Source organism: Symphalangus syndactylus, chromosome 9, assembly GCF_028878055.3.
Source record: "Symphalangus syndactylus isolate Jambi chromosome 9, NHGRI_mSymSyn1-v2.1_pri, whole genome shotgun sequence".
Lineage (NCBI taxonomy): Eukaryota > Metazoa > Chordata > Mammalia > Primates > Hylobatidae > Symphalangus > Symphalangus syndactylus.
The window spans coordinates 54,500,525-54,513,178 of record NC_072431.2 but is presented as its reverse complement, the minus strand read 5'-3'; the positions used below and the strand labels follow the sequence as shown (position 1 = coordinate 54,513,178).

The following is a 12,654-nucleotide window of genomic DNA, read 5'->3' as shown; positions in this document are numbered from 1 at the left end:
GACAAATAACTTTAATATTTACCATTGTCGCCTTGATAAGAACAAATGAAACATAGGATTTTCCATCAATTTAATATTTTATGTTAAATGAAGAGTAAGGATTATATTCTTTACATTTAAATCCAATATATTTAACCAGTTTCTGTGAATTTATATAGAAATGCCTCTCTTTTGGATTTTGAGAGAAAATTCTCATCTTTTTTATTGCTAGGCCTGGGAAAACCATCTAGGAAGAAATAAGTCAATTGTTGTGGATTTGTTCAATGGGCAGCTAAGATCTCAAGTCAAATGCAAGACATGTGGACGTATAAGTGTCCGATTTGACCCTTTCATTTTTTTGTCTTTGCCACTACCAATGGACAGTTATATGCACTTAGAAATAACAGGTAGGTCATAAAGTTCTGAAAAATTACTTGACTCCTTTAAATTTACTTTATTTAAATAGCCTGAATTTGTAAGCATAGTTACTTGTTTACGAATAAAGACTGGTAGTCAGCATATTATAATCGAGCAACCTAATTTTAGGCATGACTTGAGGTTGGAAAGGTGTAGATTGGGGCATTTTTTTTGGTTTCAAATATGCCAGCAACTCTCTTTAAAATCCCGCAAAGCCACTCATACTTTTATGTCAGATGAACACCAAAAAAATACTGATTTCACTTAATATTATCCCTAAGTACCATCTGTTTTAGTGTTTACACATAAAATAAAAATTCTAGGCTGAAATATTTGCTATTATATTTACAGGTCAGATATGTCTGTACACAGCATTTAAGGCTTTCAATGAAACCTGCATTTTACCGATAAAAGATTTTTTCTCTTTACTAGTGATTAAGTTAGATGGTACTACCCCTGTACGGTAGGGACTAAGACTGAATACGGATGAAAAGTACACAGGTTTAAAAAACCAGCTGAGTGATCTCTGTGGACTTAATTGAGAACAAATCCTTCTAGCAGAAGTACATGGTTCCAACATAAAGGTAATGTTAACTACTCTAAGAAACTTTTGATTCTATTCTTCAAAGATGACATTTTTCTTAATTATTATGATCAGTTGTTAGGTTATGTGACCAAGAGAGATACTAAAACATAATGAAAACTGAGCAACAACAGCAACAACAAAAAATGCCAAGTTTTCCAACCCAGAAACTTAAAAGAGTTTTCTACAAGAACAAAGGGATAATACTGATGGTAGTATTTTTGAAGAAGGGAAATATGTAAGGCTGCCTATATGGAGTGTTCTAGCTGTGTCACTATAGTATAGGTTTCCTCCAAAGACTGCTGCTATTACCAAAGACTGCTGCCATTACACTGCACAGCTCTTCTATATTACCACTGTTACTAGAATTCTTCCTAGGTTAAAGTATTTTATGTATTTATGAATGTGTAGTTTTAGTATTTATGAATATATACTTGGTCTTTTAACACACTAAGAAATTAAGAGTAAAGACAAATTGACACCAATCATGTTTTCTACATACCGGCTGGGGAAACAAATAATCTAATAAATATATTGCCTACTCTAAATTAAGCTCCTGTGACTGGTATTATTTATATTCATCTTTGGGATTTCTGAACACACTCTCACCTCATTGACATTTTCTTAATATGAAATGCAAAAATGGGGTGTCTGAGGGTTGGAATTTAGATCCCTGAGACGAAGGACAAAACTGAAAAAGTCAGTCATATACAACACACTTCTTCCTGTGAAAAGAGATAATAGTTCAGCAATTGAGGTTAGTTTTCAGTTATTTTTATCAAGCATTCATCCTTTATGTAGTTGAAAAAGTATTCAATCATCTCGTTGGTTTTACAGATGAAAGCACCTAAGACATTCTTTTGAAATACGTTAGAGAGAGCACTTTTCCATTTTATCTGAAACATCTCCCCCTTCTCATCTTGCTGCTGTTTCTGTAGAACTTTCCTCAGGACAACCAAAAAGTACAACTCTCAGTGAGCGGATTTTTGTGTGCATTTGAAATTCCTGTCCCTGCACCTCCAATTTCAGCTTCTAGTCCAACACAGACAGGTAAGATAGAACTAGAACTCCTTCTCATGATTGCACCTTTAAATATTTGTCTTAAGAGTTGTGATCTTTTTTATATTTGTTCATGCTGAGGATATTATCGCAGAAGAGTTTTGGAACCCAAGGGAAACCTTACTGATTATTCCATATTTTTTAGATGAGAAACCTAAAATTTAGAGAACCCAAGTGACTTCAGTTAGATAGGTAGTTGTTAGCTAATATACTCTTGGAATTCAGATCTCTTTGAAGTTTTATCTAATACTAACATGGCAACAGCTAGTATGAGAGGAACATACTACCAGAAAATATAAACAATAGATATAGCTAGAAAGAAATTCAATATTATATGTAATTTAATGTGGTCACTCACTGAGTCCTTTTAGCCACTAGCACGCTTTGTCTATTCTTTATATTACTTACAATTAGGTTAATTAGGCTAATTCCCCAACTATAAAGGGCTTTATGAGGCTACCCTCATTGACCTGTAGTAGGTAGATAGTCCTGACGGTGAGTTGGTGGATGATCTAATTTTAGTTTTAATTTAGAGCATTACTGTGCAATAGAATTCTGCAGTGGTGGAAACTTCTGTGATCTTTGCCATCCAATACAGTATCCACCAGTCACGTGGACTGTTAAGCACTCGAGATGTGGCTAGTGCGACTGAGAATAATGCATTTTAAATTTTTATTTTATTTTACTTATTTTGAGAAACGGTCTCACTCTGTCACCCAGCCTGGAGTGCAGTGGCATCATCTTGGCTCACTACAGCCTCTGCCTTATGGGCTGAAGCAATCCTCCCACCTCAGCCTCCCGAGTAGCTGGGACTACAAACGTGTACCACCATGCCCCGCTGTGGTGTATCTTTTGTAGAGATGGGTTTTCACCATGTTGCCTAGACTGGTCACTAGCTCCTGAGCTCAAGGGATCTGCTACCTCAGCCTCCCAAAGTGCTAGGATTACAAATGTGAGCTGCCTCATCCAGCCTAATATAAATTTTAAATGCAACATCTGGGTAGAGGTTACTGTATTGGACAGTGTCTTCAAAGGCGAAGAAAAGGAAAAGAAAACAAGTGGTAGAACTGTTTGTGTGCTACAACATGGTGCTGATACAGGTTTCTGCAAACATTCTGCTTAAGAGGTTCTAGCAGTTACTCTTTCCTTTTCATTTGGTCAAAAGTGTGAGTTAGGGAAGTAAAACTGGGAATTAAAATCTTCCAATAAATCTAGAATTATTTATACTATGATTTCTCCCTGCTCTGTGTTAAGAGACTACACTGTCTCTAGTCCTCAGGATACTTGAGAAAAGGGCAAAGACAAAAATACCACAAGCTGATGATGCTGTACTTATCTTTGAATTTGTAGATTTCTCCCCTTCACCATCTACAAATGGAATGTTCACCCTAACTACCAATGGGGACCTACCCCGATCAATATTTGTCCCCAATGGAATGCCAAACACTATTGTGCCATGTGGAAATGAGAAGAACTTCACAAATGGAATGGTTAATGGTCACATGCTATCTCTTCCTGACAGCCCCGTTACAGGTTACATCATTGCAGTCCACCGAAAAATGGTTAGTTAAATGTTAGGCAAATCACTGCCGGTCTTGTTAGTGTCATTTGTGAAATTGCCATTTTCTGTCTTTACAACATCATTGAATGCATTTTCTTCTCTTTTTTTCTTTAATTTTTAAAAATTTAATACTTTTACAAATTTTATTTTTTTACTTTTTTATCCTGTCCTCAAAATCTGTTGCTATGAATGCATTTTCAATGTATTATATATGCTAATATAAAGTGATCAAAGCCAGGATTTAGTATTACTCATGATGGCTAATGTATGAAATGACATTCCTCATCTGTAAATTAAGAGGCAACAGGATAGTCAGTGCATCTGAGTACTACTTTCTTTAAAAATTTGTGTCTCCCGGCCAGGTGCAGTGGCTCACACCTGTAATCCCAACACTTTGGGAGGCTGAAGCAGGAGGATCACCTTAGCTCAGGAGTTCAAGGCTAGCCTGGGCAACATAGTGAGACCGCGTCTGGGCAACATAGTGAGACCCCGTCTCTACCAAAAAAAAAAATTTTTTTTTTTTTTTAACTAAGCAGCCATGATGGTGTGGGCCTATAGTCTCAACTACTCTGGAGGCTGAGGCAGGAGGATCACTTGAGACTAGGAGGTCAAAGCTGCAGTGAGCCATGCTTGCTTGCACAACTGCATTCCAGCCTGGGCAAGACCCTGTCTCAAAAAAAAAAAAAAAAAAAAAAAAAGAAAAAAAAAGAAAGAAAGAAGAAAATGGCTGGGTGTGGTGGCTCACACCTGTAATCTCAGCACTTTGGGAGGCTGAAACAGGTGGATCACCTGAGGTCAGGAGTTCGAGAACAGCCTGGCCAATGTGGTGAAACCCCATCTCTACTAAAAATACAAAAATTAGCTGGGCATGGTGGCGTGCGCCTGTAGTTTCAGCTACTTGAGAGGCTGAGGCAGGAGAATTGCTTGAACCCAGGAGGCAGAGGTTGCAGTGAGCGAAGATTGCACCACAGCACTCCAGCCTGGTTGGTAAAGTGAGAATTTGTCTCAAAAAAAAAAAAAAAAAAAAGTATTTCCTAAGCCAGACATGTTTAGGAGGATCCCTTGAGGACAGGATTTTGAAGCTATAACATGCTACGATGCTCACACCTGTAAATAACCACTCCACTCCAACCTGGGCAATAAGTGAGACCTTGTCTCTAAAAAAATTAGAAAAAAACAAAAACCAACACACACAAAATTTATGTTTCCTGTGTGTTTATGTAGGTATGAACATCTTCACTGCCACATAAATGCGGATGGCTTTGGAAAAGTTTTTTGTTTTGGGTTTTTTTTTTTTTCTTAGAGGACACAAGAATGTTCTTGGGCAAAATCAAGTTGTGCCTAATGCCTCTCTTGATAATCTAATATATAACTATTGCATTAAAGGTTGACTCTTTGGTAGAAAAGGAAAAGGAAGGTTTGCAAACTGTGGTCAGTGGATAATTGTTAAAGAGGTAGTCTTCGGGTATAGTGGCAACTTGGTAGAGTAGAAAGCGCACTGAACTAGGAATTTAGCAACCTATGTGTTAGTTCTAATTCTGCCACTAGATAGCTGATTGAGCTCTTTGGACTTTAGTGTCCTAATTTTGTAAAGGAAAGGAAAGGCCGGGTGCAGTGGCTCATGCCTGTAAACCCAGCACTTTGGGAGGCCGAGGCGGGTGGATCATGAGGTCAGGAGTTCGAGACCAGCCTGGCCAATATGGTGAAACCCCGTCTCTATTAAAAATAAAAACAATCAGCCAGGCATGGTGGCACACACCTGTAGTCCCAGCTACTCAGGAGGCTGAGGCAGGAGAATTGCTTGAACCTGGGAGGCGGAGGTTGCTGTGAGCCGAGATCATGCCATTGCACTCCAGGCTGGGCAACAAGAGTGAAATTCCATCTAAAAAAAAAAAATAAAAATAAATAAATAAATAAAGGAAAAGAAAGCAGGGTTTCTAGATCAAGTAAATTGATTGTGTAGCAGCAACAATCAATCCTGAGCAGCTGGGACTACAGGTGCACACCACCATGCCTGGCTAATTTTTGTATTTTTAGTAGAGATGGGGTTTCACCATGTTGGCCAGGATGGTCTCGAACTCCTGACCTCGTGATCTGCCTGCCTCACCCTCCCAAAGTGCTGGGTTTACAGGTGTGAGCCACTGCACCTGGCCCAGGAACTTATTCTTTCACCTTCTGGAGGCCAGAAGTCTGAAACCAAGGTTTCAGTAGGGTGGGGGCTTCCTCCAAAGGTTCTGGGAGAGAATGCTTTCTCGTCTCTTCTAACCTCTGGTGGCTCCAGGCATTCTTTGGCTTGTGACTGCATAACTGCAATCCCTGCCTCTTCATGTGGCCTTCTCCTTCTCTCCATCTTTCTCTGATAAGGATACTTATCATTGAATTTAGGGCCCACCCAGATAATCCAGGATGATCTCATCTTGACATCCTCAACTTAATTATATCTACAAACATCCTTTTACCAAATTAGGTCACATTTACTGGTTCCAGGGGTTAGAACATGGATATACTGTTTTAGAGGCCTCCATTCAACTCAACTACAGATATTATTTATCTTAGTATCAAAAAAATTAAATGCTGAGAAAAAATTAAGTACCTAGGAATAAACTTTAAAAATGACACATAAGACATCTATATAGAAAATAAAATATTGATAGAAATTAAAGAAGACTTAAATATTGGAAGGAGTAAACCATGTTCATGGATTAGAAGACTCGATATTTAAAAATATCAGTTCTCTACAAACTAATCTACAGATGACTCATTGCACAATTTCAATAAAAATGCAGTCTGCATGTGTTCGCGCGCGCGCGCGTGTGTGTGTGTGTGTGTGTGTGGTGTGTGAGTTGATAAGCTGATTCTCATATGTGGAAATACAAAGCACCAGGAATAACCAAGATACTCTTGAATAAGGTATAAGGATATCATCAGGATTGGATATCATCCAGATATCAAGATTTATTTCACAAAGATATGATACTTAAAATAACATCATATTGGTATAAGAAAAGACAAATAGACCATTGGGATAGAATAGAGAGCCCAGAAACCAGTTCACAAATGTATGAACACCTGATTTTTTTTTTTTTTTTTTTTGAGACGGAGTCTCGCTCTTTCACCCAGGCTGGAGTGCAGTGGCGCTATCTCGGCTCACTGCAGGCTCCACCCCCCAGGGTTCACGCCATTCTCCTGCCTCAGCCTCCCGCGTAGCTGGGACTACAGGCGCCCACCACCTCGCCCCGGCTAATTTTTTGTATTTTTAGTAGAGACGGGGTTTCACCGTGTTAGCCAGGATGGTCTCAATCTCCTGACCTCGTGATCCGCCCACCTCGGCCTCCCAAAGTGCTGGGATTACAGGCGTGAGCCACCGCGCCCGGCCACACCTGATTTATAACAAAGAGAACATTGCAGGGTGGTGAGAGAAAGATAGTTTTCTCAGCAAGTGGTGCTGGGACAATTAGATATCCATATGAAACTTGGCATCTACCTTTCACCACAATTCCAGGTGGTCTATAGAGCTAAATTTGAAAGCAAAACAATAAAACAGCCCTTGGAAGATAATAATGGTGAATACGTTCCTGACACTACTCATATAAAAGATTAAATTGGACTTCATTAAAATTGATAACTTGTCCGGGTGTGGTAGCTCAGGCCTATAATCCCAGCGCTTTGAGAGGCCGAGATGGATGGGTCACAAGGTCAGGAGTTCAAGACCAGACTGGCCAATATGATGAAACTCCGTCTCTACTAAAAATACAAAAATTAACTGGGCGTGGTGGCGGGTGCATGTAGTCCCAGCTACTCCGGAGGCTGAAGCAGGAGAATCGCTTGAACCCCAGAGGCAGAGGTTGAGTGGGCCGAGATTGCGCCATTGCATTCCAGCCTGGGCAACAGAGTGAGACTCCATCTCAAAAAAAAAAAAAAAAGTGATCAACGACACTAGTAATCAGTGAAATGTAAATTAAAACAATATTATGATATCAGTGCACTCACCTGAATAGGTAAAATTAAACAGACTGACAGGGTTGCTAAGTAGAGCAACAGGAACTCTCATACCATGCTGATGAGAATATAAATTAATACAACTACTTTGGAATACAATTTTCTAGTTAAAGATAAGCAGTTCTACCTGTAGGTATCCACCCAAAAGATATGTGTATCAGGAGATATGTACAAGAATATTCGTAGCAGCATTATCTATAGTAGCCCCAAAATGAAAACATTACATGTCCATTAGTTGTAGAAGGGATTGGGAAGTTGAGATATATTAAGATAATGGAACATTATACAGGAATGAAAATGAATGGATTTGTAGTTATATCCAGTATAAATGAATCTGGTAAACCTAATGTTGATGGGAAGAAGCCAGACACAAAAGAATTAGCCTAGGCACAGTGGCTCACACCTGTAATGTTAGCATTTTGGGAGGCTGAGGTGGGCCGATTGCTTGAGCCCAGGAGTTTAAGACCAGCCTGGGCAACATGGTGAAACTCCATCTCTACAGAAAATACAGAAGTTAGCTGGTGTGGTGCCACACACCTGTAGTCCCAGCTACTCGGGAGGCTGAGGCAAGAGAATCTCTCAAGCCTAGAAGGTGGAGGTTGCAGCAAGCTGAGATCACACCACTATGCTCCAGCCTGGATGACAGAGCTAGACCCTGTTTCAAAAAACAAACAAAAAAATGAATTAAGTAATTCTATTTATAAATATAAAAACTTTTAAAACAGGGAAAATGAAATCTAGTGTTTATTTACTTCTGCATAGGATATAAAACTGTAAAGAAAAGCAAGAAAGTGATTACTGTAACATTTAGAATAACAGTTACCTTTGTGAGGAAGGGAGAATTTGTGATTTGGAGGAGCAAATGGAAGGCTTTTGAGTGCTCACTATATTCTGTTTCTTAAACTCAGTGATAATGGAAAGCTAGTTGCTTTGTGATAATTATTTCAAATGTTACTTTTTTTTTCCCCCCACCCCCGCAATGGAGTTTTGCTCTTGTTGCCCAGGCTGGAGTGCAGTGGCAGGATCTCAACTCACCGCAACCTCCGCCTCCTGTGTTCAAGTGATTCTCCTGCCTCAGCCTCCCAAGTATCTGGGACTACAGGCACCTGCCACCATGCCCAGATAATTTTTGTATTTTTAGCAGAGACAGGGTTTCACCATATTGGCCAGGCTGGTCTCGAACTCCTGACCTCATGATCCGCCCACCTCAGCCTCCCGAAGTGCTGGGATTACAGGCGTGAGCCACTGCACCTGGCCCTGGCTTGAAGTTTCTAACCATGTTAATAACTGGGAGTAGAATTTATCTCAGTAGTAACTGAGAAAGTATGGGCCCTAGGGCACTAGGAGAAGTTCCTTAATGAGAGGATGAAAATTGTGTGGGTTTAGCTATGTTTTAAAATTTTATAAAATATTTGTACTGAACTCTGTCTGGATTTCTCTGGGTCTTCTAATAATAGTAACATATGAAATAGGGTCTAAAAATTATGTATTTAAGCTTAAATGAAAATGGCAAAATAAAATGCTTAATAATCTGAATAAAGAAGGGTCTTTTTACTTAGAAACTAGCTAACTTAACCCCTAGTGAGTAGATAAGTTGCTGATTTAGCTTTTCTAACTACTCAATAAATACCAAACTTCTTAGGGAATTAAATGTTCAAAGGTTCAGGAGCTTTGGATAACCTTGAACTCCCACCAACCATTCCATTATACTAAATGTTTATTAAACAGTCATTTCCAGGATAATTCTGTGCAGTATCTCTATATTAAGGAATATCATAAATATCTCTTTAACATACTCAAAGCAAATTTTTAAAAATTTTACCTTACTTTTATCCTATCCTGTATTTAAAAAACAAGAAAAAAGATTAAAATCACTTAACTGCTTTTAGGAAGGTGGCTAAGCTTGTTACAAAATAGAATTACTAGGTTTCACAAATCTCCAAAACTTTGGGAATTGCCACTCTAATAACCACTATCAACAGTTTATCCCTAGAAAACTATAGTTGAGTCTTTTTTTTTTTTTTCCACTGGCATCTTTTCATTTCTTTTCCTTTTTTGGGACAGGTCTCACTCTACCTTCCAGGCTGGAGTGTAGTGGCACGATCACAGCTCACTGTACCCTCAACTTGCCAGACTCAAGCAATCCTCCCACCTCAGCCTCCTGTATAGCTGGGACTACAGACACATGCCACCATGCCCAGCTAATTGTATTTATTTCTTTCTAGAGATGGGGTCTTCCTACATTGCCCATTCTGATCTCAAACTCCTGGGCTCAAGGGATCCTCTTGCCTCAGCCTCCCAAAGTGTTGGGATTACAGGCATGAGCCACCACACCCAGCTTACTGGCATATTTTCTGGAGAAAGAAAGAGTCTTAATTGTTTAAAAGCCTTTAGCTATGAAGCTATTACTAGTTTTTACATGTGATTCAGTGTATGTGAGAAATGTTTATCAGAGAAAACTGTGGTTTGAATATATTAATTGCTGAAACCCAAGTTTGATAGAATAGGCAACAACTCTAAAACTGGCAATACCTCAGCCCTTTTAATGACTCCACAGTAACCGTTCTCTGTGTCAATAAAGATGGTTTTGTAAACATAGAGAAGAATGTGATAGTGACTAATTGGAAATGCTGATAATGCCTGTCATTGGCAGGGTTAGAAGAACTAAAGGGAGGAATCAGAGGCCTGTCTTCTCAGCTCTCTGTTCTCTTATTTGTACATACAGATGAGAACAGAACAGTATTTCCTGTCATTTCAGGAGAATCACCCCAGCCTCTTTGGAATGCCATTGATTGTTCCATGTACTGTGCATACCCGGAAGAAAGACCTGTATGATGCGATTTGGATTCAAGTATCCTGGTTAGCGAGCCCACTCCCACCTCAGGAAGCTAGTAATCATGCCCAGAATCGGTGAGTTCAGGGGATCCATCTAAACCTGTGGTTTGCACACTCTAGAAAAATAATCTATATGAATTCTACATGACTGATAGGACCCAGCCTATGTCAATCACTCTTGGAAGAACCACTCAGAGAGCATACAATTCAACCATTTGGTTTGATATTTGGAGTAGGAGAGATGATACAGCTTCCTTTTGCCAAACATTCTAGTGTCTCATAATCCTTCCATTCTCTAATCTTTTGCTGGATTCATCCTGCTAATGCTTCAAGTAATATCCTTGTCTTCTGTGTTGCAAAAGTAGAGAGTATGAATTCACCAGGAAATTTGTATAATCTCAGTCCTAGGCCGGGTGCGGTGGCTCACGCCTGTAATCCCAGCACTTTGGGAGGCCGAGGTGGGCAGATCACGAGGTCAGGAGATCGAGACTATCCTGGCTAACACGGTGAAACCCCGTCTCTACTAAAAATACAAAAAATTAGCCGGGCGAGGTGGCGGGCGCCTGTAGTCCCAGCTACTCGGGAGGCTGAGGCAGGAGAATGGCGTGAACCCCGGGGGGCGGAGCCTGCAGTGAGCTGAGATCGCGCCACTGCACTCCAGCCTGGGCGAAAGAGCGAGACTGTCTCAAAAAAAAAAAACAAAAAACTCAGTCCTCTGAAATTCAGAATGAGAGTGATTGCATACATGAACTCTGAAAAGTCTCATGATACAAAATGTAATTCTGTTGGGTTATTTCCATACCATGTCATTCTTTTTTCTTTTTCCCTGACCATGTCATTTTAACGTGAAGTAATTTCATAAATCTAGATAAAAATAATTAACATTTTGTTTTCTTTCCCTTTTTCCTACCACTGTTCTATTTGATTAGTAAATGCATTTACTCTGAATAATTTTGGGGATTGTGATGATGTCTTCTTTTTATCTCAATCAAATTGTAGATCATTTTCTTTTCTTTTTCTTTACGACAGAGTTTTGCTCTTGTTGCCCAGGTTGGAGTGCAATGGCACGATCCTGGCTCACTGCAACCTCCACCTCCCAGATTCAAACGATTCTCCTGCCTCAGCCTCCGGAGTAGCTGGGATTACAGGCATGCACCACCATGCCTGGCTAATTTTGTTTTTTTGGTAGAGATAGGGTTTCTCCATGTTGGTCAGGCTGGTCTCAAATTCCCAACCTCAGGTGATCCACCTGCCTCAGCCTCCCAAAGTGCTGGGATTACAGGCGTGAGCCACCGCACCCAGCCTGTAGATCATTTTCTTGCCTTCATGGTACAAATGAGAGTTCTGCTTTATGGTAACTAAAAAAAGTTCTTTACTTATTTGTTATGATATGGGGTCTTTTGATGATTAGGGTAGGGCTTAGGATAAATACATCTTTTTTTTTTTTTTCTGAGATAGATTCTTAATTTGTCACCCAGGCTGGAGTGCAGTGGTGCAATTTTGGTTCACTGCAAACTCTGCCTCCAGGTTCAAGTGATTCTCATGCCTCAGACACCTGGGTAGCTGGGATTACAGATGCTTGCAACCGCACCCAGCTAATTTTTGTAGTTTTAGTAGAGACAGGGATTCACCATGTTGGCCAGGCTGATCTCGAACTCCTGGCCTCAAGTGATCCACCTACCTCGGCCTCCCAAAGTACTGGTATTACAGGTGTGAGCCACCACACCTGGCCAGATTTAAATTTAAAGTTTTAAATACATCTTTACTTAAATACGTTATTTATTTATTTATTTTTATTTTGTATTTTTTTGGGACGGAGTATTGCTCTGTCACCCAGGCTGGAGTGCAGTAGGGTGATCTTGGCTCAACGCAACCTCCACCGCCTGGGTTCAAGCGATTCTCCTGCCTCAGCCTCCCGAGTCACTAGGATTACAGGTGCCCGCCACCATGCCTGGCTAGTTTTTGTGTTTTTAGTACAGACAGGGGTTTCACCAAGTTGACCAGGCTGGTCTCAAACTCCTGACCTCAAGTGATCTGCCAGCCTCAGCCTCCCAAAGTGCTGGGATTATAGGCATCAGCCATCGCGTCCAGCCAAAATAAGTTATTTAAATAAATAATTCTTTAAAGTATTTAAGATTTAAATAAATCCTAAAGGAAAACTGCAAATAATAGATAAGCAGTTTAGTTAATAAAAGTAGTATTTAGTAAAGATGAAAGTTGG

General features: G+C 39.9%; 1 protein-coding gene across 1 annotated transcript in view; it reads left to right on the top strand.

Annotated features, from left to right (window-relative positions):
* LOC129489512 (ubiquitin carboxyl-terminal hydrolase 32-like) overlaps positions 1-12,654 on the top strand; it is a 53,888-nt gene that overhangs the window by 20,073 nt on the left and 21,161 nt on the right. The window contains 5 exon segments of the mRNA XM_063646054.1: positions 212-386; positions 829-980; positions 1,918-2,029; positions 3,389-3,600; positions 10,324-10,508. Coding sequence (XP_063502124.1) covers positions 212-386; positions 829-980; positions 1,918-2,029; positions 3,389-3,600; positions 10,324-10,508 — 836 coding nt within the window.